This window comes from Grammomys surdaster, unplaced genomic scaffold (assembly GCF_004785775.1).
Source record: "Grammomys surdaster isolate TR1022 unplaced genomic scaffold, NIH_TR_1.0 60, whole genome shotgun sequence".
In the NCBI taxonomy this organism is placed as follows: Eukaryota; Metazoa; Chordata; class Mammalia; order Rodentia; family Muridae; genus Grammomys; species Grammomys surdaster.
The window spans coordinates 7,200,924-7,228,763 of NW_021604562.1; the positions used below are offsets into that span (position 1 = coordinate 7,200,924).

The 27,840-nt window shown below is 40.9% G+C and overlaps 1 protein-coding gene across 4 annotated transcripts in view; it reads right to left on the reverse strand.

Annotated features, from left to right (window-relative positions):
* The window catches only part of Gria3 (glutamate ionotropic receptor AMPA type subunit 3), a 254,584-nt gene extending 231,541 nt beyond the window's left edge, over positions 1–23,043 (reverse strand). For 3 of the 4 annotated variants that reach the window (XR_003714207.1, XM_028788498.1, XM_028789207.1), the window contains exons 1-2: positions 22,241–22,627; positions 20,910–21,068 (exon numbers count right to left, since the gene is read on the reverse strand). Coding sequence is in view for 3 of the 4 variants with exons in the window: in XM_028788498.1 (XP_028644331.1) it covers positions 20,910–21,068; positions 22,241–22,331 (250 nt within the window). In the remaining variant the exon portion in view is untranslated. Of the gene's footprint in view, positions 1–20,909; positions 21,069–22,240; positions 22,628–22,652 lie in introns of those variants that run through there. The other variant, XM_028787867.1, reaches the window with a different exon arrangement.
* Positions 23,044–27,840: the final 4,797 nt, after the last annotated feature.

Consider the following 27,840-nt stretch of genomic DNA (forward strand, 5'->3'; position numbering starts at 1 on the left):
TTTTTTTTTTTTTTTTTTTTTTTTTTTTTTTTTTTTTTTTTTTTTTTGCTCGTCTTTTCCTCATCTATACTATAAGCCCCACGTCTAAGGCTCAGGATACATTGTAGAATAGGATACTGAAAAGGACTGGACACAACAGGGGAAGAGGAAATTTACTGTGAGATTATATCTCCTAGAAATGGCAGAAGCTAAATCCACAAAGTTTCACCAATATCAGTGCCTAAACATGAGGTGAGCAAAGACAACAAAATTATATATTAATTTTAGGGTTTAAGTTCATTAGTAGATCCCAGCTCATTAATGGGATTGTGCCACCAAATATGGAGAGCTTCTTACTCAGAGAAGCAAGAGAAGAGATCATATTACCAGGGTCATGCCTTTGAAGTGGATTTTGGGTCCTTGGTCTCTTTTTATCTCATCCTTTGCTTTCAGGCTGCCATGAACTGAACAGTTTTTGTACTAAGTCGTAAGAAGAAAGGGGAAAGAAACAGAAGGGAGCAATAAACCATGGATGGAAGGTAACCAGTGGAGTCTCCATGTCAAAACTGAACCTTTATATCTGTTGTCATTCCTTTGTTTTAGTTCTCAGATATGTACATACATACACTACACACACACACACACACACACACACACACACACACACACACACATCATACTTCCCCCCACACACGAGTATGCAAAACTTGAGGCATAATTGATGCTCCTTTACCAACCTCTCTTCCAACGCTGTTACCTTTGATCTCACTTTTCTCACTTCATCTTGGCCCCATAGAACAGTTTCTCCTGTCTCAAAAGTGAGGTGGGCTCACTGGGAAAATATTTAGCTTTGCCTTACCAAGCTAAGCTGCTTTCTTTGTCCTCCTCCTCCCTGCCTTTGGTAGTAATACAGTAAGAACCCAATAAGCCAGAAGATAGTGGCAACCTACCTTGCCTTATCCTCATATCACAGTTTCACTTTACACCTTCAACAGGAAGGGTAAAATATTGCTTAACACTGTGAACACATGAGCTACATCAAGGACTCATTTTATGGAAGTTCCCTGTGTATCTACCATCCTGTAGGACTCTCATCGACTCCCATGGGACGTGAAGCTAACATTTAATTAAGCAGTATGTCTGTACCCAAATGGCAGCCTCATTGAAGAAAGTTCTCTTGTTTGTCCAGTTTCCAAATGGTTCTGATGAAAGTATACTTGTCCTTATAGGAGGCAGAACATATAAAGCCCCACGAAGCCAAGTAATTAGCCATTGCTTCAAAGTTATGGTATGGCCAGGCATGATGACACACCTTTTTAATCCCAGCACTTAGGAGTGAGAGGTAGGTGGATCTGTTGTGAGTTCAAGGCCAGTGTGGTCTCTGTTGGGAGATCCTGCCAGGCTGGGCTACACAGTGGGACTCTGTCTCAACAACAACAACAACAGCAACAAGTTATAGCCTTATTACCTCAATATTTGATAATTTACCAATTTTAAGTTTTTGCTTGGTATTTACTTAGTGGAGACTAAGGACATTTCACATTGATGACAGAATAAACTGTGTCAGGTGTCATGCTGAGCACTGCTATCAATTTCTTCATTTAATCCTGATTATTCCACTAGAACAGAAGCAGTATTCCACTGTTAATCTTCTGAGGAGACTGAAACAATGTGTACTTAGACAATTTTTGAAATCTCTTGGCTGAAAATGGCAGAACAGGAATCCTTACTCAAGGTAGATCTACAGCTTGGGTGATTTTAAATTCTTATTTTCTTCTTCTATTCCAGCGCTTTCAAGGCCCTCACTACTTTTTAAAGTAGCCTTGCATCCCAGTCTATCCTTGCAGTTGTGGCAGCCCTCCTGTATCAGTCTCCCAAGTGCTGAGATTACAGATATGCACCTGCAAGTCTGGCCATCGCTAGTGTTAAAGTCTACCAAATGTTGCTGCTACTATATAGAGCTCTGTTCAAAATGAGTAGGGGCCTCAGAGAGTTCATGAAATACAAACTTTACAGCAGCTCCATCTATTGTGGAAGCTAGGCTTGCATGATACATTGGGTGGAGTCTGGAACTCTCCTGGAAAGCCCAGAGGTCCTCAGTGCTCCAGGGGAAGCTTGTGTTGCCATTTGAAGTAAATGTTATTGAAGCTAGAAAGGACTCTGGGGGTAACTTTACTAATGACCTTATTTCACAAGTGGGGGCAGGGGAGGGAGGTAAAGCCTAAAGAGGAGACAGGTAGTTTATAGTAGCAGAATAAGGGGATGGGGTCCAGGCCTCCCTCCCTCCCTCCCTCCCTCCCTTCCTCCCTCCCTCCCTTCCTTCTCTCCTTCCTTTCATTCGTTCTTTTCCTTTGAAATACTGCTCCCCTGGGTGCAAGGATTACTTAAAGCAAACTGTAGATTTTAGCGACTCAGTTTGAAACAATGGGAATAAACACCACATCTCTCCCCCACCCCCTCATTAATTGGAAAATACAGTCACAGTTCTGATAGTATGCATGTTTTCAGGACTCATTTCAGTGAGGCTGTCGGAGGATCTGGTTGTCCTCACTGATTTTGAGCTCAGAGATTAACCATATTCCCAAATAGCCTTGCTTTCCTTAATAACCTAGCATTGTTTTAACAGTCACAAATGTATTGAACCTTCTCTGGCAGGATTTATATTTCCTGGGCTAAGGAGTTCCATACATTTACTTTCCACAGTGTAAAGTGGCCCTGACTTTGACTTGCCTGGAAATTTCTCCCTTGCTAGGGTCCATAATGGAGCCCCTTTCATAGCATAACAGCACCAGCACAGAAGGTCATTTCCCTATCTCTTTTATCATGGTGATTTTAGAGTTTCACCACCTACTTCAGAATCAGGAGCCCTGATTTTAGCTGCAATTTAGCTGGTAAACATCTGGTCCGAGAGGCTCTGATCTAGGCAGTATGATAGAGAGGTGTCTACCTGCTTTCTCCAAAGCTCCTAAGCCAAGGCAGACACACAGTCTCTCTCTGCACAAGCTGTCAGGGTGACTTAGTAAAATAAATAAAAATAAATAAATAAATAAATAAATAAATAAATAGTAAGGAAGGAAAGAAAGAAGGAAGGAAAGAAGAAATAAATAAATAAAGAAAGAAAGAAAGAAAGAAAGAAAAGGAAAGGAAAGAAAAAAAGAAAAGAAAAGAAAGGAAAAGAAAAGAAAAGAAAAGAGGGAGCAAGCTGCCCCTGGGACTAGGATCCTCTTCAATAGGAGGCAGAAAGGAATACTTTAGCAGAACAGGACAGACCTTGATGGACACTATCTAGGCTGCAGTGGCAGTTTGTAAGGACAGTCAGAACTTTAGTGCTAAGAATAACGAGACCTCATTTGGGTTTATCATATTAATATATTTTGGACTACATTTTTTAAATGGGCTGCCTTGTTAGATGGCATTTATAGTAACCTTGATAGCCTGCTATTGAAAAATTCTTTTCCTGTTTTTCTTCCTCTTATAACTTTCTGTCCCATTGAACTTGAAAAGTTTGCCAAGACACAAGTGTTTATTTGCTCTTGCCTCCGCTGGAACAACTAATGGAAAGATCAAAGTGCCCAACACATATTTGCTCAACACCTAGAGCTGTAAAATCCAAAGGGCTTAGTGAGATCTGTGGTACAGTTGATGATGGAGTCCTTCGCTGCTGTGGACTTCATGCATGCTACAGGAAAGTGGACGGTCCTCTCTGCTTTCAAGGAACTGGCAATTTTGTCCAGTTTACCAAGGCTTTTGTTTGCTTGTTTGTTTCCAAAACTCATAACTGAGGAACAGCTGCAAGTGTTAATAATCAAATAGAGGTTATTTGCTGCGGTGGTCATTGCTGAAGAGAGTAGCCAGGCTCCTCAGAATCTGAGGAGCATTCCTGCCCAGCTTGCCTGTCACCTTCCTGACTCTTTACTCTCCCACACCTGGAATGCAAATGGTGTTTTAAAACATAGTATTTATGTGATATTTTCCTTATCGTTGCATGAGATCCCAATTAAGCAGTTCCTGCCTACGTGGATTCTACAAATAACTAAGTTGTTTCCTTATTCTTTCTTTTTCGACAAAGGTCAACTAATAAAGTGCAGTAGCGATTGTTTGGGGACTCTGGGAATGTGAGAGAAGTGAGCCTAGTCCTACTTCTGTGAGTGCTGCTCTCTCTCTCTCTCTCTCTCTCTCTCTCTCTCTCTCTCTCTCTCTCTCTCTCTCTCTCCCTCCCTCCCTCCCTCCCTCCCTCTCTTTCTCTCTCTCTCCCTCTACCTCTCCCTCCATCCCTCCCTCCCCCCTCTTTGTGTATGTGTCTGTCTGTCTACTTGCCTGCCTTTTGTGTGTGTCCCTGTCTGTCTGCCTGTCTGTCCGTCCGTCCGTCCGTCCGTCCGTCCGTCTGTCTGTCTGTCTCTCACATGTAATACAAAAATGTTTGGTTACACTATCAAGTATTTTGGTCCATAACAGTTTATTGTTTTCCTTACAACATGTTTTCTGAGGCTCTTACTATTCAGCCCAGTCTCTAGTATCATCTGTGACTGTGGTCCTACCTTATGACAGCTGCATACTACATCTAATGTCATACACTTGACAATTTCCAAAGCACTTCAAGGTGGTAACCCTAGCTCCCTTTTCCTTATTATCTACTACATAATCTCTAATCTGGCATTGGTTGCTTTACTCGTCTTGGTCTTAGTTTCTTTATCTACAAAGTGGATATACTAACACCTGAGCTGTATGCCTTAAATGAGCATTATAAGGATCAAATTAGCAAATGTATGGGAAGGTGTTTTGGAAACTGTGATGTATATATAGTTAGATGTAATATATACATAGGATTTGAACTCAGGAATTTGGCTTCAGATCATGACCACACTTTATATACAGTCTATCTGTGTTTTATATTATATATCTCTCTTGTCCCTTTTTATTCTTTCTTATTTTCAATTAAAATATGATTGTATGATTTTTCTTTCTCTCCAACCCCTCCCTTATGGCTTCTGTTCCCTCTCAAATTCATGACCATTTTCTCTTTAATTATTATTGTTAGACACACACACACACACACACACATTCATAAACATATATGCACAATGTGCTGAGTCCATATAATGTTATTTGTATGTGTGCTGGATAGTTTCATATCAACCTAACACAAACTAAAGTCATCTGAGAGGAGTAAACCTCAATTAAGACAATGGCTCTATAAAATCAGGCTGTGGACAAGCCTGTAGGGCATTTTTTTTATTAGTGATTGATGAGGGAGGGCCCAGCATGTGGTAGATGGTGCCATCCCTAAGCTGGAAGTCCTAGGTTCTATAGAAAGCAGATTGAACAAGCTATGTTGAGTAAGTAACTAAGCAACACCTCTCCGTGACTTCTGCATCAGCTCCTGACTCTGGATTCCTGCCCTTTTTGAGTTCCTGTCCCAATTTCTTTCAGTGATGAATTGTGATGTCTAAGTGTAAGCCAAATAAACACTTTCATCCCCAACTTGCTTTTTGGTCATGGTGTTTCATCACAGTGATAGAAATCCTAACTAAGACAGTATGCATACAATTTCAGGACTGAGCACTTGGTATTGATTAACCAATAAAAGGATTCATTCCTGAGAAAGACTAATTCTTCCCATCTCATCAGTACTGGGGTCCTGTAAGATTACTCCTTTCTATGACAGCATTCCAATGGGTATCACCATTGTTCAGATACTGCTTGTGTAGCTGTATAGTTGAGGTATCATGGGAATAGAATCTCTCTTCCTTTTCTGAGGCAAGGTTTTGTTGTATGCCCTAAGCTGATCTTGAACTCATGACCCTTCTGCCTCGTCTGTCTAAGTGCTAAGGTTATAGGCATGTGCTACTCTACTTTTACTTTTTGCTGTGTCAGTGGAGGAACAGTGATCATTGCAGAAAGGATAAGTACTCATTTATTATCTGTTTATTAAGTTTTCAAACCTGACCTAGAATATTAATGTTACAGCAAGTTGGTGCATAATTGTGAATTTCTGTGAAATGAGAATAAAATCCCTGAATGTATCAAATTTGGCAGTAGAGTCACATGTATAAATATAAATGTATAACTATATATACTGTAGTTGTTTTATGTGCCACAAGTATATAGTAAAATGACTATGTGATATTATAAGTATAAATAATAATTGATTATTTTTTAAAATTTTCAAAATCTAGAAAGTCTCCCCAATAGAATAAAAGGATATAATAAAAGCACAGAATATGATCTTGAAAATGTGGTAAAACTCCATGTTTCTTTTCTTCTGTTCTTTTCTCATTTTCTTCCACTTCTTGCTAGGCAAGTGCTATATCACTGTGCTATGTCCCCAGCCTTGATTTCTGCTCAACATAGCTAATTTGATTCATAAATATTTTTGAAGTACTGTTTTTGAAAACACTGATCATGAGTGAACTTGACATTTAACTTCTATACTCACTAAAAGATTGATTACATTTGAAAATTGGTTTGAGATACTATAACTTGTAAATGTAACATAATTCAAGAAAAAGAGATACCAAAAAATAAATAAATAAAATAAAAGTAATAGGTTCTATGGTATTGTTTTAGTATAGCTTTCTGGTAGGAAGGTTTAAAAGATGATGGGAGGGACCACACTTAGAAGTCCAAATTTTCATCTTGCATCATCTTTGATGAATCCCTTCTTTTTGTCCTCCCTTCCCACATCTACAAAATGATGTAGTTGGATTAGAAGTACTTGATGTACCTCCAAAATTATGTGATATGTCAGTGGGCTCTACACCTTTAGCCTTTGTTTTGCTCACTCTTGACTATAAATCAAAGGGTGGTAAAATGTAGACAAGTTGGCTCTAGGAGAACTAAATGCACATTATCATTACCCTTGGCCCCTGAAACTCGAGCTTTACTGCATTCGTAATTGACTTGCTGTGGTTTTGTTTTTCCTTTCTAGCACCTATTTAAAACTGACAGGGTTGTCATTTTCATACAGAGTGTCACTGTGCAGCAGGGAAAACTAAGAGCAGTACCAGATTCAGAAGACATCTTAGGGAAGTACCAAGAATTGGGAGCCAGACAGCAATCCCAGTTCTGCTACCAGCAGACCTTAGAATAGTCACTTAGCCCCTGGACTCCTAAGTTCCCTTTCCTGAGAACCATGTTTTTTTTTTTTTAATCTATAAGAAAAACAGCAACAGCCTTGCATAATAATGAGAAGAGGAGATGAAGCTGGTGGAGCATGAATATCTTGGGATATAAAAGAAAAAAACACACACACTGCTTTTGGTCATCACCCAGGTTTCAGCCTGTACGAGACAGGCTGCTCATAGAGCAAGGCCAGATGACAGGAAAACGGGAGAAAAACCTGCCTGCATTGTCTGGGGGTCCTAAGCAGCATTCTCCCCAGCAAATTTATGGAATTAGATGGTTAACCTTTGCTCTGGAGAGAAAGAAAACTGAAATGAGGAAAAAGTCACGTTAGCAAAATGTCTCTGCTAACCTTTTACATATTGCCTTCTTTTGCTCTTTCCAGTCTGACTCAGGCAAGTACCATCCAAAGGGAAAAAAGCCATCTACTCAAAAGGAAATGCACCAAACATCCATGCTACCCGTATCACCTGAAACTAAAGAATTCGCAAAAAACTGTGCCTGATGAGAAAGCTCAAACTACATTTTTTCTCCTTGATTGTGTGAAGATTTCTGGGTTCGGTTTTCTATTCTGCTACTTCTAAAACACTAAAAAACAAACAAACAAACAAAAAAAAACCCCCAGATTTATATCTAGAGAAAGTTTGCTCTTTCCTTTAATCCAACAAATGCCAATGTTATCATGCCACCCTCTGTGCTGCTTTATCCAAAGCACCTTGATCCTTTATCCAAAGCAACATGGGCAGTAAGATAATCATCCTCAGTTCTAAAACAGTAAATAAGGAAGGATTAGATGAATTGTACTTAATTGTGGCATGGTTGAGGCCTAGCAGTACATATAACCTGATTTTATGATGTATCACAGAATTTCTCCCTCTACCTTTTTTACTCCCAAACCTAGTCCCTTATACGCAAGGTAGCCTTCTCAGTATTCAAAGATTGTCCCATCCAGCTTGTTCTCAGCTATACAATCACAGGGGAGATGAGTTGCTTTGCAAGGCTTGGAGAATGGCCAGAGATAGGAAAAAATCCCTTGATCCATTGAATTTTGAGATCTGTATTTCCAAACATCTCACCGTTCTGTGTTAATAGTAGCTACCATTACACTTGGCTCTTACTATGTGCCACACATCATGGTAAATGTTATGCATGAATGATCTTCCTATTTAATATTCACAGCATCTGCGTAACATATTTATTCTTTTATTCATCCTCATTTCACAGGGGTGTTAAGTCACTTATCAAGTTTAGGCTACTGCTAATAAGAGAGTCAAGATTCAAATTCTTGTAGTCCATTTTAGAGCTACAATTTGCCTGTTAAGTGTCCCCAAATGGAATAGGAGAAACAACCTTTTACTAAGGAAGGTCTAAACAACAACCCTTTGCCACAAAAATGTAAGGGAGGAAAACACAAGAACCAGGAATGAGTGGCATAAAAACCTGGGCAGTTTCACATCACTTTTAGCCAAGGGAAAGTGCTGCTTTGATTTCCTCATTGGTTTTTTATGTCCTTCTGTTCCTATATGTCTATAGGCTGTAGAAGGAAGAATAAAGGACAGTGGGTTCATTCTGTCAGAAACCAGGAGGCCAAAGGACATCCAGAATACCAATTACAGAGAGTAGACTAAACTGTTATATACTGGAGTTGCCTAGACTCAGAAATATACCAGAAGTGGGGTTCTATCTGGCTTTCACCATCTTTAGGGTGAAGCATTAAAATTAAAAGAATTATCAAGGGCTTAGTGATACCAAGAGGTGGAACGGAATGAGAGAAGATGTATGAGAAATGCTTGTGTGCACAGCAGTGCCTATCAGAGAGGAGAATGCATGAAACCTTTTTTATCTCAATTCTTCAGTCTCAGAAAAAAAACTCACTCACTAATGCATTGTCCATAGGAATGGAATAGCCAGGAGACCCATAAACAATTTATTTTTCCTGCTTTTCCTGATACTACTCAGTGGGCAGACCCAGTTTTAGAGAAGTTCTAGGTCTTGTCTGCAGAGCTAGTCCAGAGGGTACTTGGCCAGTGTGTTTTCTTCTGAATCATTTTCATAGGAGAAACAGATGCATCCTGGGCATTTGGGAAGTTAGTGTAGTTGCATATAAACTGTTTGGGTAATCCTCTCTCTCTTTCTCTCTCTCTCTCTCTCTCTCTCTCTCTCTCTCTCTCTCTCTCTCTCTCTTTCTCCATAAAGATGAGTCAGTTTGAGATTAAAAGCATATTAAAGCATATTAAATTAGAAAAAAATATAGTTTCTTTGGGAGAGGAAACCATCGGTCTTCCTTTGCAATTTTGCTTTAGATTATGCAGAGATATGCAACTCACAGAGTTTCTTGATGATGGAGTGTCTGAATAGTTATTGCTGCCAAGAGTTAAACTGGATGTGCAAACTTGGATGCATGGGTGAGAGATGTTTGAGGTTAGGTTGGTGGGCTGGAAATATGAGGGGGTGTTGTGATGGGTTTCTTGGCAGAAAAAATAATCTGTGGTTTGAAGAAGAACTTAGAACTGTAGAAAGGCTCAGACAACAGCTGTTCAGGAAGGAAATCTGGTTTCTGAAGTGACAAGTGATTTCAGTTTTCAAAAGAAACTAGGTTTCTGTTTTTAGGACAAAAAGCTCAAAATATCTTAAATCAATGATATCAATAATGATATCCAGTGAATGCTGGACACTATTATACATATTTTATATGAATTTGTGGTTTCATTTCAAACTCTCAGCAACCCAATAAGGGTTATCATTATTCCCACTCCTAACTGAGGAATATGAGGCACGAAGTCAAGTAACTTGCTCAGTGTCTCATAATAAGTGAAAGAGGTTGGGATGAGGGAAGGTAAGTGATAACTAGGTAGAAACACTATCTACCAGATTTATGATCTGATAATTTGATCACAGGACTTAACAGTGGGGGCTAGGACAATAAACATGAATAGAACTTTCTAGATACAGAAAAGGTTGGGGGATTCCATTTAGATGATATTTCCTCAGTTAGAAATGAAGTTAGCTAGTAAGACTTAGTGATAGGCTATCAATGATCAAAGTCTCAGATAGCATCCAGAAGTACCTCTCTATTTTAAAAACAATAGAAACTAGAACCAGAGATATAGAGGCTGGTCTATAGTGATTGAGGGAGTTGATGTCAGACCCGAGACTATAACTGGGTCTTAACTCTTGGTCCATTACTCAGTCTCATAAATCTCTGTTCTCCTTTTATTGTTTTCCAAAACCATAGAAACATGGGATCTAAAGTGCTCACTTTCTGTAATTTACTTTATGACCTCAAAGTAAATTGTATGGTGATACATCTAGGAGGTTGGTCTTAATTTATACTTTAGGCATGCCTTTGCTGAGAAACATATCATCCTGGAGTAGTTATATAGCATTCATAAAGTTTTAATCAAGAACAGATTCTATAAGCACCCCAGACATTTATCTCCAATTAACACCGAAGACTTGTTCATTAAATTTCTTATTTGCGAATTGGTAGTGTCCAATATTTATTGATTGGCTACGTATGTCAATGATTTTTATTTTCAACATAAAAGATTGAAGCTACTGACAGGGATTCTTGGTTAGCAAAATTCTGCCACTAGATGTTGTCTTCTCTGCCTCAAGGAACTAGCAAACAGACTACTTACTGTTGGAACACTTAAAATGACAGGGGACTGAATGTGACTAAGTCCAAAAATAGGATACTAACTTGTTTCCTTGTTTACTATTTTAATGAGAAAAGGACTTTATTTGTGTCCTGCTCTTATTTCTGGAAATGAGTTATGATCAGAAGGCATATTGCTTTCACTCTTACTACAGCAGGCTATTGATAAGCTATAAGTAATGCCTAATGATAGGGTGTGACCAAGGTGGCTTTTGTCTGCCTGCAACTTCAACCAAATAAGCATACATGTTTCTTTTGGACATTGGCTTAAAGATCTAAGCCTGTCTCTTGAAATATAGGAGAATCTCTTACCTTAGGTGATTCTTCAAAGATTCTAAACTTATATAGTGTCTTCAATTTGTGAGTAGTATATATGAGAAGCTAAGCAATTTCTCCAAAGCAAGCCCCCTCAGAAGGTCTCTTTTGATCTGCCAAATATATATTAATGACCCCCATGCTAGCATTCTGCCCTTGCTATACACCTCACCATTTTCTGGTGGAAGGTTAGAGTTGAGGTGGCATTTAGCTAAGGAAAACAACTGTATAAAGTGTTGTGTGTGTAAGATTGTATATGTGATATATACACAAGAGATAGAAAGTTCTATGCTGGTATACCTTAATGTTTTGCTAAGAAAAGAAGGCCAATGGGTTTTATCCTCCCCCCTGCTCCCCCCACCTTGAGTATAGCTTTACTCTTTTCTCTCTATTTTTGTCACTAGTTATCATGACCAGTTAACAGTTTTCCCCAAACCATAATTAGCTGCTCAATGGAGTATACTGTATATTGTGGTATAGATGTCAGAGACATTCCACAGTCAGCCATTTTAGGGACTACTGATGTATCTTGTTTCTTTCATGGTGGCTTAAAAATGGGATTTGTATATGTTGAGGGCTTTGGAACATAGAGATTGTCAAAAGCTTCACTATCCCTTATTAAACACACCCGTCTAGTGCCCCACGTATGTGATGTGTCTATCTCTTATAATCATTTATGATTTCAACTTCATTTGAAATTGAGTAAGGATCTAGAGGCAGGAAATTCTCTTGGTGCTACCACAGAGCCAGCTGTGTAACCTTGAGCTAGCTGCTTATGAATTTTGAACCACTTACGATTTCTATTTTGTATGAAATTGGGATAAAAGTGCCTCACTTCTAGAAATGTAATGATTCCTTGGGATGTAACATATAAGATACCTTGGACAATGTTTGCCATGTGGCACAGTGGAGTGGTATTTATTATATCAGTTCTTGTTTTAAATTTGTTTATAACGCTCATGGAGAAGAAGGCCACAATGAACACTACAGTAAATGATTACAACACATGGATTTTAGTAAATGGACTGACATTTGCCATGACATCTAGTTCACAGTATATTTAAAGAATCATCATTGGCTCACAAGCAAAGATAGGAAGATACACTAAAAATGAAAACTATTCCCCTGTTTTTATTTGCCATCTCAGAGTTGTTGCTTTATTTGTCTCAGGGACTATAAGGCTAGTCTCTTAGTTTTCTCAAGTCCTATCCTAAATTTTCAGGTTGACAGCCAAACTTGTTAATGATTACATGGATCAATAGTAGTTCAATTACCCAGAGAGGCAACATGTATGAAACTGCATAGGCACAATACTTGGTGCTTGGTGGGTGTTCAAAAGATTTCAGTCTGAATCTGCTTATTTCAGTTTAGAGTGTCAGGATTTATTAAATATATGATTCTCAAATTGAATTTATGTTCTTATTATTACCCACAAAGCTTGCTAGATAGACCTAAAGCATATATTTTCTGATTCAGACATTTAGGGTATAAACTAGGGATTCATATTTAAAACAGCATCTCTGGTAATTCTGATGCAAACAGCCCAATCTAAGACACAGGTTTATACTAATCAATGAGCAGCTTTGGATGTTGTAATGAAATGGATATTGGAGGTTCTATAACATGCTCTGTCTGACTGCAAATGTCAGAGGTCTGTCTTAAATTTACACCTCACCCAGCAGAGAACACCATATTAACACCTGTATCCATATACTTACCTTTCTGTGGGTTGAGTCCTGATCTCTACCTGTTTTATCGTTAACCAATCAGCCAACTATAGATAACTGAAGGGGGGAGGAGGTTTATCATAACAATTTTTAAAAGCTTAAAAATTGCTCACTACTTTTGCTTACAAAGTGATTTTACTTTTGAAAGTTTTCCACAATAACTACAGAAAATCCCAACATCACAATTATCCATGGCAACAAACAACCATGCATAAAGCAGGCAGCAAGCTCACTACATCAAAAGACAGCAACTCCATGGATCAAATGCCACTAAAATAGTCAAATATAAACAAGATTGTAGTGAATAAAGGAACAGAGCTTACTATTGAGGACAAATGTGAAGAAAGAGATAGGGTGCACTTTGTTGACCCTTTTGCCACCAAAAGCTCTCCTACAACCTTCTTAATGCCCACCATCCATTTTTTTTTTTTTTGCTCAAACTTTGGCAGATAACTGTCTTATTCTGGGGTCACTTACCTGCTCTGGATATCTCCTTCTGAGGACTCTGTAAGGCAATAGGTGTTAGGCTGGATAAATAATTCCATTTAAATGTGAGTGAGTAAAAATTATTTAGCTCATTGTCTTCCAGACAGCACACTCAGATTTTAGCATACGTTTCTAATGCAATAATACAGATAAGTAAAATTGTTAAATTAAAGACTAAAGGCAGACTGTTAGAGTGACAATATTTGGGGTGGGGTGAATTGTATCAGTTTCAATCTTAGAATGAAATTGGCTATTCTTTTAATGTCTTCCTTGGATCAGTTCTTAGCTAAGATATGTTCAGAAGCAACATTACACTTCTTCCCTCACTTTGAGTACCTGAAAATTGAGTCAGTTCTTCAATCTCTTCTTGAAAAAGATAGAATTGTGTTGTGCTTCTTGTTTCCAACACTGTTTAAGAGAAGCTGAGCAGTGGAAAAGCAGTTGTTATATGCCTCCTTCTGTCATGTCTTGACTCAGAGAAGCAAAGTGGAAATAGAGTTGGAACTACAAAGCCACCTTAGATCTCTTGCATATATAGTTTCTAAACAGGGCACTTTGGGAGGCAGCAAGTAGCCAAGACACTGTCATTCTGACTCATGAACTACATTCTCTCTCAGCCTGCCCTTGTAGCTCACCATTCCACATTCCTACAAAAACCAACTCTAAGCAAACGTTCTCAATAGGCATCTAATAATGACATCTACCTGGCTGAAATGGACATGAGATTATTGGGAATATGACTGAGACACATGTGACTCAGAAGAAAAGCAAATGTATCTCTTGCAGAACTTTGTTTCATTAGACAAGTCTTTATGATAAAATCATGACCCAAAGAACTTTTCTTTGGTAAATACAATGTCTAAACTTCGGACTTTTTTTGTTCAAAATGTGATTTAAAGACCATGAGCATTAGCACCCCCTAGGCCCTTGCTAGAAATGAAAAGTCTTGGGCCCATAGCAAACTTTTAAATCCTAATCTTTAACATGCTTTTCAGGAATATGGTGCATTCATGAAAGGTTGATAAATGCTAATTTGTACTGAATTGTGCCACATATGATAAGAGACCATTGTTTCCTGTCTTATCCATGCTCCTTTGACTTTTTCAAAGAAGCTAAAATGGTGTTGCGTTGAAGATCACTGCTTAAAAAACAAGTGACAATTGGGAACCAAGAAGGAGGGCTGTCATTCATTTTTCACACTCATGCAGTAGGAGTCCAGAAGAGAGTAGGATGGTTCCTTCCATTAGCAGAGGGGCAAGAATGTATGATTGAGCCAAAGTAAGAGAAGGCTAGAGGGAATGAAGAGGAGCTGCTTCATGGCTAGGTGCTGAGTGCATCCAGTGCAACCACCATGGGTATGCAATTCCATGTGCCATTCCAAAGCATAGAAACTTTCTGCATGAGACTCAGCTTCCCCATCACCCTCATCTCCTGTATGACTTTCCTTCGGTACAGTGCATCTCCTGCCACTGCCCACATATAGTTAGAGATCTTACGACAGCCACTTCAATAAAATGAAACCTTATGTATTTGGGCTGCTTCCCAACATTTTCCAAAAGACTTTCAAGTTTTGCACAGAGAAGCTGAGCCTAGGGTTTTGCTGTGCTCATACCCATCCTACTGTGAATAGCTAGTTACCTTTTCCCTGACAGAGACTTCTATAACCGAAGCCTGCTGACTTTGATTTGGGTAAAAAGCCAATATGAGCATCATAACCTAAGAGCTCCCTATTTGAGTATCTTCCTTTGAAATTGAAACATGATCCCTCTTACAGTCCCAGGTTTTAAAGTTATGCATTTCAATCCTCTCTTCTACCACTTTAGGTTATATTTCTGTGTTCAGGAGAAAGCTGGTATCCCCAAAGTAGTGTATAGTCCCTTAAGGAGAATGAACTAAGAGCAAGAACAGTGTGATAAGAAAACAAAAAAAAGACCTAGACTCTCAGTGCAGGAAATAGTCCCTATGTAAAGTTAGTGTGGATGGGCTGGTGAGTAGGTGATTGGAGACCAGGCAACAGACATGAGCTGGATAGCCAGGTAAGAAAGGAAATAGTAATGATAAAAGAAGTAGAGATATGAAAAAGACACATTTTGCCCACATTATCAGTTTGCTAAGCATTAACTCCTTTGGGAGACAGTGTCCCTAACTCTGTGTTGATTCTAGACTTTAGGCTGAGACTATTTCAAACTCTGTGTCTGGGGCTTGGATAAACCCTGAGCAGCTTTCAGGGGGAGGGAACTGCTTTCGCTCATGGACAGCTCCCTTGCTTTGTTAAAGTATAACTATTACCTCTATTGGTTGCTTTAAAGTTGTAGTCTCCTGGACATTTCATCTAATTAGGCCTAAACTACCAATATGCAAAGGAATTGAGTCAAAATTTGGTTTAATGTGATTTTCTTGATCTTCATAGGAGGTACAAAGTTTCACAAAAGCTTTATTAAAATATATCAGTGGTCCCCAATCTAAGAACTCCAAAGGCAAATCATTTGGATAAGGACTTTTATTCTCCTGCTCCAAAGCAATTAATTCTAGCTCCTAAATGTCTAGCTGTCTCTTAAAAATCTCTGTTGTCCTTTAATCCTTAAATCAATTGCATAAAAATGACAAATCTCCTATGCAGAAAGGAAGACAAACAGCAACACCTCAGCACCTTCATTTATTTTCTCAAGATGTCAAAACAGAAGCAGCCAATCATGTCTGAATACTCATAGCCATGGCAGTTAAAGATATCTCAGGGGCCAAAGGTATTAAAGTTGCTCCCACTACTCACTTAATTTTAGGGACTATGGAGGGAAACATACAATTAAGAAAACAATCTCTATTGAGGTAAAAGATGGGGCATATGGAGCACTAGTTTCATTTAGAAGAAAAACAAGTTTAAATTGTAGAGAGAGAAAAAAAACACAGCCCCATTTTTCAGTAAACACAGATAGAATAATGGAACAATTCTCTTTCCTCTTTTATTCTTTTTTTTTCTGCAAAACCTTCTTATTAGATCAATAGGAAGCTGTCTTGTATGAGTGGCAATACACTTTGCAGGAAGCTCGCCTTTGCAGCCTGCTGATTGCCGTCTATTTTTATGGCCAACATGAACAGCCTCACCATCCTCCCTCTTCCATTACAAAAGCATAGATTAAGGGGAAAATGATGGTAAACCTTGTGAGAAGGTAACTTAAGTCTTTTACTGGCACCACTGAGGTGTCCCCTTCGTGTTTCAGTAGGCTAAGCCAGCTTGCCAGAAGGACCAAGAAAGCTAAGCCAGTGAGCTTCCTGAGGACTAGTCAGGAGACAGGGTAGAGGAGGCAGGGCAACAAAAGTGTAAAGATCCTTCAGGGATGGGGGAGGTGGAGTCAGAGCAGATAATGGTTAGGACTTGACAGGCTATAGCAGGACAAGAGCCTTAATCTCAAGGGTATTCATCATAGTCTATAAGCTTATATGACGAAGGCAAACAGTCAAACAAAGCCAAACAAAGCCCATGCAATTGCAGAGCTTGTGATCAAGAGAGACATTTCTTTTCCAAATGGACCTAAATGGTTAAGTGGCTCCTTCCTGGCAATTAGGGTAATTAGATAATTAGATTGTGACTCTGTGGGTAGGAGATAGAAGCCTGTCTCAGCTAAGTACACTTGGTAGCAAAACAGGCTCAGTTATAAAAGGGGCAAGTTCTCAGTTTGCAGGTAGATTTCAAGTCACTTGTAAAAATTAATAGAAGAAAACCTTGCCATTGATAGGTTAGGTTTAGCTGACAAAAGGGATTTTGCCTGGGGCTCCATCAGTGCTGGTATTCCTGTAAGTAGTTCCACCATCCACAGTCTCAGTCTCAGCATCCACCCTGAGCTTCCGTCAACAGATTTTTATTCAAGCCAATGCATTTAGAGCACAATTCTGCGGTGAATAACCTTTCAGGTTACGTTTGTCTTTTGCCTGCTTCTCGAAAACAGTACGTAATCCACAAGCACATTTGTTGGCCATAAAGGTGTACAACAGCAATTTTTGCAATGACAGTGCGGAGAGGGAATATGAGATCTGTGTGCTAATGAGCTGACACTGCAGAGGCTGGGGCGGTGTAGTGTGGAGTGCACTACAAGTGCACAGCAGCATGACACAGGAGGGGACTTCAAGGGAATCAACGGGGCTTCCCAAGGAAACGGGACAGCAAAGTCAAACCGCGCGACTGAGCAGTCTCCTGATATTTCCCTATCCTTGTAAGCCTGAGAATTATCAGATTGGTTTGGTTTTTTTTTCTCCTCCCCTAAATGCTAGATCTGTAACAAAATGGGTATGCATTGTTTTTCTTATGCACTAATCATGTGTGTGCCTTTCTACGTTTACGGATGCATGAATGTTGAAACCGTTTTAGTTACACTGTCATTCTCTTTGCCTTTACCCAGCTAAACTGAAAAGTAAGGCAGCGAACTCTATTAATTCCTATGAAATGGGAACATGTGCTCTAAATCAGATCACTCTTTCTGAGAAACTTAAATTCTCTTCTGAGCTAAGATCCCAACTGAACCACCTTTCAAAGCCAGGGAGGCTTTTATTGGCCTCTTAAGGCACAGAATGAAGTTAGAGTCTGTCTTAAGCAAACCTCTTGAGGCTTGTGCAGAAAAAAAAAGCTCGCTTGCTAGTAGAGTCTTTAAATAACTGGTGCCTGGGATTCATTGTGAGAACGACTTCTGAATACATTGCATGGGGAAAGGTGACAGTGCAGAGGTGAAGCAGAGGGCAGGGGCGGGGACAGAAGGCATTGGTGTCTGTTTACCCCTCACATTTCAGTTTGCCTGCATACCTATGCCCTAAAAAGTATGTGCTTAGCCCTAACCCCAAAGAAAGCTGAAACTAGGAATTCTGGATGACAAGGAAGGTTCTTTAATTGTTGCTAGTCCAGTTCCACACTGAACTAGATAGGAGAGGTTCTGAGCCAGATTTGGACTCATCTGAGGTTTTCACTGGAGTTCCTCAGATCAGATGGGAAGGCCAGAGGGTACTGGAATTATTCGTTTCCTCTGTAGAATTGGGAAGTAATCACTTGGAGGACTGGCATCTGCAGTCATTTGCTTGTTTCATGTACTGTTAGAAATGCTTGCTTGTATCTGACATATTTGACTCATGTTTCCACAAGAACAATAAAGTCCATGGAGGGAGGGATGGGACCAACATCCCCAGGGTTTCTCTGTCCCCTTTAGTTATTGTTTTCAGGGGCTACGGTTAGACTAAATATCTTTCTCACACTAAGCCACCAAGCAGCAGCTGCCAGGAGACAGCTTTGAGATCTGACTCCCATTCAGACAATTGTGACTTTCAGACATGACTGTTCTGGGGACCAGAGAAGATGGCAGCTTTTCTCGGCTGTCTTCTGAGCTAGCTGTAAAGTCTGAGAGTGCAACAGGCAGCTAGGTATACATCACTGATTTCTAGATTGTTCTCCCAGGTGTGCCCTGGGTCTGTGTATGCCTGTGTGTATTTGCCATAACCAAGGACAAGACTTCCTTTTGGTCTTGTTTTTCTTGCTGCCTAGTGAATCTTACCCCTACTCTTACACTGTCAAGTGTGCAACTATAACCCAGCTTTGTAAGAGTGCTATGGATTTAAGTTGAGAGATTCTGATCAATTGGTTTTCCCATCCTCTCACTGGTCACTTACTGCCTTGAAAGGTAAGGAATTAAGTCACCTCAGCACCAATATGGATGATTTATTACCTGTTCCTAAACCTGAGATTTTTCTCCTGGCAGAGATCATTTCCTGACCGCTGTTCAGGTATGGTTCCGAGAGCCAGAGGCAGACTGCTGAGTGTCAGAGCAGTTTGATCAGAAGAGCAGGACCCAAAGCTTTGGAAATCAATCATTCCTGAGAAACCAAATGGCCCTTTTAGCCCAGAGCTCATCAGTGGAAAGACAGAGAAGGGAGATGAAATATGTATTATCCCTTGTTAATGATAACGAACCCTATTGGTTTCATGTATTTGGTTTTAAATCTGTTCTAATTGATATTTAGGAAACTGCCTTCCAGATCCAGCCTCTTGAGGAGATCACAGTGCAGCAGGATTAAGAATCACTTGTGCCTCTTAAATGCTGGAGAGAGGTTGGGGATTGCAAATGTAAGACAGGAAGTATAGCCAGACATTTTGTAACTTTCACACTTAACTAAAGTTAATACATTTCTTTTTTTGTCAGTGTTGGAAAACTAAAGAATGCCAAATACACAGTGTCTCAGAACATGTTCTTAAAAGAATCTGCACCTTCAGCTAAATTTTTCTGCAGGCTGATAACTGTTACATTTCTTGAAAAGTACTTCTTCACTCCACTTTCCCTTCAGCCCAAGTCTTTAAATCCAATGATATGTACTCTTGAGGGCCTGTTTAAGGACTGTTAAGGATTCCATCTCTTTTAAGATGGAAGGATTGGAAGAAAGTCGGTCATATACAAAGTTAAATTTGAACAGACACAAATACCATTTCCCAAAATGTGATGAAACTTCAGATTTCAAAGCACATCATTCCAGAGAAACAAGACATACTTTATGTTAAGTGGCTTCATTTGGGAGAAACTTTTAGTGGAATAAAGTAAGCTTAAATGAAGAATTCAGTGTTTCTCACAAAAATTCCTTTTGAGTTAAACAAAACAAAATAAAACAAAAACCTGTGTCCAACAAGCTATTAGCCATTTGAGTTCCTGTGATTTTATTGTTAAAATTTCCCCTTTGCAAAGAGATAACCATGGGTACAACTGTGGATGTCAGGGGGCTGATGAAATTCCCCTTTTTAGTATTCAGTTTTCATGCTTCAAGCCTCTTCCCACAACCAACCACTTGCTCTAAATTAAGAACTGTGTTGTCCTTAACAATCGTGTGTGTGTGTGCATGTCTGTGTATGTGAGTGTGTGTGTGTGCATGTGTATGAATGTCTGTGTGTGTGTGAGTGTGTGTGTGTACGATGACACACACAGGATTGGCTTTCCCAAAAGTCACCTGAGCACGGTCTTCCCTCTTGCTTTCAGGCTGACATGCATTTATCACTTGCAATCAGTGTGTAGTCTTATCAGTTCCCATCAGAGCACTCTGGGTTAGGACAGAAAGGGCTTGGGAAGCCAGCCTGATCTATGCCTCAAGGTCACTTGTTTGCAGGGTTCTCATATTTTGTCACTATGTGTCAGGCAATCATCAAACTCAGCCCATTCCTCCCACCAGACACAGCTTCACCACTCAAGTAATGCATGCCCCGCATTGACTCAATCAAGGAGCGGCTGTTGCTTCTTTTTTAAAAAGCCCATCTGAAATTTCCCTGAACAACCATGCTATTTTCTTTCTTTCTTTCTTTTCCCCCCACGAAAAAGGGTGCGGGGGAGAGAACACCAGTTTAGCAGGGAGGAAAGTGGAAGTTTTGCATCAAACATAATTCGCCACAGAGTTTTGCCCACTGCTTTCAGCCCCGCAGCAGAATCCTTCAAGGTTGCTTTATGCAACATGAACCCAGGATTGACTACTGCCTCAGTCGGCTCTTGGAGGCAATCACCCCCCACCCTACCCCCCAGCACACGTGTATGCAAAGCCCCATGCATCACAAACAGAATGCAAATGAGGTCCCTTAAGGTCCCAAAGGGAGCCAAAGCAGATCTACTTACAAGCATTAGTCACAGAAAAACTATTGGAGGAATCCAAGTGGTCTACGTGGTAATTCAAATGGAAGGGCTTCTCAGTGGTGTTCTGGTTGGTGTTGTATAACTGCACAGCAAAGCGGAAAGCGCTGTGCTCCTGTACCGTGTTTCTCATGAAAAGTCCACCTAGAAGCAAAGGCAATCGAGATTCGGCTTGTGTGCCCCCCCCCCCCCCCACTTCAGGATGAGTTAGAAAGTAGCAAGCCTGAGCTACCAGGCTACCTCAGTGTTACTGGGAAGCTCAATTGAGGATTGATTTTTTTTTCAACCTGTGTGTTTTTCAAGACTTAGAAACTCTGATTTCCACTGTGAAAAACCTGGGTTTTGTAAATGGAGGAAACTAAAGAAAAGGGAGAAAGAGGAGGCTGCTGTAGGGGAAGGATGAAGGAACTAAAAGCCGGACTTGGTTCTTTCTTAAGCTTGAGTCCGGCCTGAACCCTGACTCCAGCCCCACCCCCACCCCCACCCTTATTCCCACAGCTGGTTCATTTTTTTCCCCCTGGGGTACAGGGATAGGGTGGGAAGAAAAACAATTTCGTTCCCATTGCTGTCCCAACCTTCCCCCATGACAATACAGGGGGGTTAGTTCAATAAAAACAACAATTCTAACTTCTCTACTTGCAAATCCAGGGAGAGGCGGGGAGAACTCCCTTCCGGCTACTGGAGCTGGTCTCCAGACAGACACAGCCGCAATTCATGAATCCTTGGTCTGCGTGACTTCCCTGCTTGCCCGACTCCTGGTCTCACCCCCCACTTCCCACCCCATCCTCCATCCACACAGCTACTTCCTTGGTCTGGGGGATTCAAAGTGGGTTCCATTTCCTCTAACACTATCCTGTCTTACTGAAGCCTGAGACGCGGGATGGGGACGGGGCGACCTGGGCCCAGGTTATGCGTCCTGGCGCGGCCAGACAGGCAGTATCACCCTGGGACAACTTCCAGTGGCTGCAAGCATGCTCTGGCAAAGTCCAGAATAGCGAGCTGAAAAGCCGCGACTCTTAGCCTCTTGCAGCATTCCAACCTCCAGCTTGACTCCCTTGCTCCTTGGTCAGCTCAGAAAATCTGGCCGTCAACCCGCATTAGCCCCAAGAGACCCCTTCTCTCATCTCGGATGCTCCCCACACTCAGTTCCTTGCAGCTCAGGTCTCCAAGATCTCAGCTTAGTCCCCCATCCCTAGTCACCGTCCCCAAGCCATGCAGGACAGGGACTCGCGGTGCGATACCCCCAGCCCCACTAGGGTAGTGGGTTTCAGATGCAGAAGAGCCCGGCCCCCTCTGGCTGGCTCTGGGGAGCTTACCTATGCTGATGGTGTTGGGGAATCCTCCGTGAGAATGACCCAAAAGCCCCAGGACTAAAAAGAAGACCGCCCGGAGCACGCTTTGCCCCATTTTCTTCTGCCTGGCTGTGCTACGCCTAAAACGAAGCTGACAAGAGCATGGGCGCAACTCGGGAGTCGTCAAAATAATAATAGAAAAAGAAAAAGAATTCGCCGGCTCTTACACCCCCTCCCCTCAACTTGCTCTCGCTCGCTCACTCTTCCTTTCCACCCAACACTAATCCTCCTCCTCCGCCGCCTCCTCCTCTTCTCTTCTCTCTCTCTCTTCTCTCTCTCTCTTCTCTCTCTCTCTCTCTCTCTCTCTCTCTCTCCCTCTCTCTCTCTCCCTCCCCCCCTCCCCGGATCTCTCACACCCCCCCCACGCCCCCCCCACCTCACTTCTGTCTTCACACCAATCTGGAAGGCGGGTTCATTGGCTGCAAGCTGGGTTCCCCAAAGCGATTTCTGAGAGAGAGAGAGAGAGAGAGAGAGAGAGAGAGAGAGAGAGAGAGAGAGAGAGAGAGAGAGAGAGAGAGAGAGAGAGAGAGAGAGAGAGAGAGGAGACAGAGACAGACAGAGAGACAGAGACAGGCACAGAGATAGAGACAGGGAGATAGACAGAAACAGATAGAGAGAATTAAAACCGGAGCGAAACCAAAATCGTGAAAAACAAAAACAAAACAGGGAAGAGATAAAGAAATGAGAAAGAAATTATAAAGAAAACCAAAGGGCTCCCCCGCCCTCGAAGATGGTGGATCTAAAGAGGGGGGAAGAAGAAAAGAGCTAAAAGCCTCAAAGGCTCAGCTCCGGTGAATTGGGTTCTTCCAATTGGGCCGGTAGGGGGATATTGATCAAAGTTGATCTGACGTGGAATTAAAGCCGCACACCGCTTAGCTCCACTGCAAACTGCAGCTCTGGACTGCAAAGCCTAGGCGCCGGCGTATGTCAACACCGGAGATGGGATCAACAGAAATACACCAATCCTCACATGGACCAGACTTTCAAGCTGCAACCAGTTTCCTGTTTTTAAAAAGCTGTAGCGTCTTTACATTTGTATGTGCGTCTTAAAGATGAGGGGTCTTGAGGGGTGGTTAGTGGTTACTCTGGAGTCTTTGTGAAAAGACTCTGAAAAGCAGTTCCCATCACAATGCGCCCTAAGATGCTGCGCATGCCTGGTTTCTGCCGCTCAGCTTTTCCAGCAGAGAGATCCGAGGGCAAGTGAACAACCCCCACTCGCATTTCCCCATCCCCGCAGCATTGGGAGGTGTGTCCCTCCCCCTACCCAAGTGCTCAGGCAGGTTTGCCAGCTGCGGAGGCTGTTACTGCTGACTGCTTTGGAGGGTATAAGAAAATAGTATGTGTATGGAGGTGGGAGCGAAAAGGTTAATGGAAAGGACGCTCAGTCCTGCAGACCAAGGAGAGAAGTGTGGGAGTGAGCTGGGGTGGGGGTGGGGACTGAAAGTTAAGGTTGGAGGAAACTGCCCCTAGCTGCTTTGCTCCCTTAATGTTGACTTTAGGTGGCTCAACTATTCCCTTCCCGCATTGAGTGTAGACTTCAGAGATTACCATTCTCCCCCAACTCTCGCTTTTCTCCAAGCTAAGAGAAGAAGAGAATCTAGGAACTCCAACAGTTCCCCCTGGGTCTGGGTGAGAAGTAGCCTCCTTCACAGCATTTTGTGTATGATTCTTTTGCCCCTACATGCTTTTCCATAACCCTGTTCTCCTCTTGGGACAAAAAGGTATCTTCAGTCACATCTTTCCTTCCTACCTTAAGGCTACTCTGTAAAACACATATTTTTTTTTATCCTCTCTACATCTTCTGTTTTTCTTTTATCTTCTAGTCTGAGGGGATGAAATGAGCCTTTATGTCAGAGCAAAGCAAACTAATATACATGGGGCCAAGGATAAAGGACCTGGGCCCAGCATTCATTACTCTAGATCTTTGATTCTAGCAATGCATAGAATGGAGCTGAGAATAAATGGCCTCAAAACTCTGTGGCAACCAGAAAAGTAATTCTCAGCTCTTCCAACATTGCTGACAATTCTGACAACGCCTGATCTCTAACTCTGTCATTCATGCAAATCCTGTCTCAACTTTGACAATCCATTGTTGGAAGGAAGGATAAACTTGAGATCTAGAGGAGACTTCTTCCAGTAGAAGGAAGATTAGAGCGATAAAGATAGAAAAGACAAGGCTGACTCTCCCTTGATAAATGTGGAGAGTGATGCAGTATTACTGGGGATCATAAACCCAGGACATGGGTCCAGGTTCAAATCTAACTTTCATCACATGTAGGTAGGTAGTATGCAACCTTGACCAATTTCAGGAGTGTTTTTGGCTTCAAAATGGGAACACTACATTTTCTTTCTTTGTAGGGTTAAGAATTACGTAAAATGATGGATGCAAAAGCATCTAATTCATTATCCGACTCAGAAAAATCAATACATATTACATTTCCTAACTCACTTCTTTTTCTCACCTTGCAAATTGCTCTCAAAAGCCCCTACTGTTATCATCCACCCTTCTCCCACCATCCCTCCTTACAACCTCAGGCTCTTTTACAATGTCTTCACCAGTGTTTCATACCAAAATTTTCACATAGTAGCTACTCAGCAGTCCCTGGAGAAAAGAGGGAATCTGGTAGGCAATTCTTTACTAAAGTTTTAATGGCAGGCAGTGACAATTTAATACTGAAGTGCCACACTTCGAGAACCTCATCTATCTATCTATCTGTCTGTCCATCTATCCATCTATCCATCTATCCATCTATCCATCTATCCATCTATCCATCTATCCATCTATCCATCTATCCATCTATCCATCTATCCATCTATCCATCTATCCATCTATCCATCTATCCATCTATCCATCTATCTATCTATCTATCTATCTATCTATCTATCTATCTATCTAATCTGTTTTTGAGATAAAATAGTTGGTGTTTTAGTAGGAACTTTGAATGCTATGACCCAAAGGAATAACTCCACAGAGTAGGTTTCAGTTTTGATTTCAGGTGGATGGATAATAGATTTCATGTTGGGAAATGGTTAGTGGTTTTCAGCACACCTCACTTCACTCCTGAAATGAGTGAGGTTTCAATCTATGCTTGGCTAGCCATGAGAAAGGGTGCAAGAAGAGATTTGTGGCCATCTCCACTGTCATTTGTCTTGAAGAGTACTGTGAATAGGTCAGGAACAAAAGATGTAAGAAAGGAGGAGCCTCCAGGGCCTGTGCATTGGCAGATCTATCTTCTATCAACACCATCCCCCTTAATGCTGCCCATCTCTTCTCTCTTCATCTCTCCCATTACCGATTCCCTTTTCTTTCCCCTTTCAATGTTTAGCTCTTAGTGGCAGCTATTGGTCTTGTCTGAGCCAAGAGGGACAGGCATAATGGTAGATGCACATTGCTATTGTTTGAAAAGCTCACAGTACACATGTGATGTATTTAGATATCAAGCTCATGTTCAAGGGAGCTGTGAGACACTTTGGAAAGTTGTGTCTCATTTTCCAGTGTAAGGCTGGAGATTATATTAGTAGCTTCACAGCCGCAAGAAATCATAAGCAAAGACTCACAGCTGATTGTCTTTGCATAGTAAACAAATATTGCCACTAGATTCAGGATTACATGCTTGTTTTATGATTTGTGACCTAATTTTAAGCTGACTGTGATTAAGATTAAGCAGCAAAACCAAAACAGAACAAAACAACAGAAACCCCTCCCCAAAGCAGAGTTGATTAAGTTCTTATCGAAATGTGAAGAGTACATCTTTTCATTCCATTTGTACGTTACTAAGACTTGGGTTAAGTACACTTGGGTAAGCAGAAAGAGATGCTGGCTGATAATGTTTAGGGTGGGGAGCTATACATTCATGCTTTCTAACTTGATCTCTAACAAATAAGGAAAATAGCAACTGGAATCATCCTGATCCGTTGGAGAGTTAATTCTGTACGTTTTAAAGGTAATAAAATCGAGATTTTTTTTCCTTTGCTCAATGGGAGGATAATTTTTCTGTCATTTCAGTTGAAACTTCGATTTCTTCAACAACACTTATTGACCACCTGCTTTATGAGGCTATGCTAATCACCAGGGATAGAAGAAAGGGAGAAAATTTTTTTGCCTGCAATGAATTTCAAGTGTAGAGCACATGTAGTCACATGCAACAACAAGGCAATATGGTAAGTGATTTGAAAAGGGTATGCACTAGATTCCATGACAGCACATAGGAGGGGGCTTGCACATGGAATCAAGGTTTCCCTTTTAATGCTGATCCAGTCCCAAACCACTTCAAAAACCAGGTGCCACAGGGTGGCTTCTAAGCTCTCTTCCTGCTCTTATGCTGTATAGTCCTGGAATTCCATGATCTGGGATTGTTCCAAGATCTGAAATATTATCCAAATTGCTAGCCAAACCATGAAGTTAGATACAAATGAATTTTTATGACTCTTTCTTGAATTTCTTTATCTAGGTGTTTTTGTTTGCTTGCTTTCTTGTTTTCCCATCAGAAGAATAGAGGATTCAGCCACATCTGGAGCTTCACTGGATTAGAAATGACATGTACACAATCTTGGACCTACTATTTGATTTCTCTTTCTTCTTATCTTTTCTATGATATAAACCCTCTGGAAACTGTTGAAATTCTGAGGTGTGGGTAGATTTTGCTTTGGATAAAATGACAGACATGGGTTAAGCTGGAGCTTCTTCTAATAGAATATATCTGTGTGTCAGAAGTAGAACTTTAGCAACTTCCTTATAAGGAAGTCATTCCAAATGATTGGTATTCAAGGGAATAATTGTGTTTCAGAAATATTTTCAGAATGGTTTGGTTTTTATACATTGTATGAATGTTTAGAAGTTGAATTTTGCCCTGAAGACATCTTTAGGGGGTTTTGGGATACAGACATTTTGAAGTGATCTTTTATTTTTAATATCTTTCATCTTCCACTTTCCTCCCTGCACTAAACAGGTCTACAGCATCTTCTTTAAGCATTCTTGGAGCCAGTGACCACAAGTTGACCCTTTCATCTCCTATATCATTTAGGATGCTTCACGCCACAGGCAAGCACACACTTCTAAAACTCATATAACCAATAATAGAGATTCATTGGCTCATACACCTGAAAGGCCAAGAGGTCCAGCTAGCTTCACAATCAATTTGACTCAGTAGTTCAACAATTTGATCCAAGATCTCCTTTCTTCCCCTTCTATTTCTTGTGTGAAGGCAAAATGGCTGGAACATTCTTTGGATTGCTATCTGTGTCACATCATCTTGAAATAGCTCATACAAAATAACATGACTATACAGGATCCAATTCTACAGACAAATAATTCCACATTCTGTCCTACATTATGAGAACCAGTTACCAAAGTGTGTGTGTCTCTGTGTGTGTGTGTGTGTGTCCATGTCTGTGCACCTGTGACCCATTTACAGGGCTTAGTATAGGGTCACTCTTCCATTCCCAACCAATTCATGTGACTGACACACAATTGAAGTGAAAATATGGTGCCTGAAAAATGGCCACAATAATTCCTAAAATGTATCTCTTTATTGATTTGCTCCCTGATAAATATAAATAGTAAT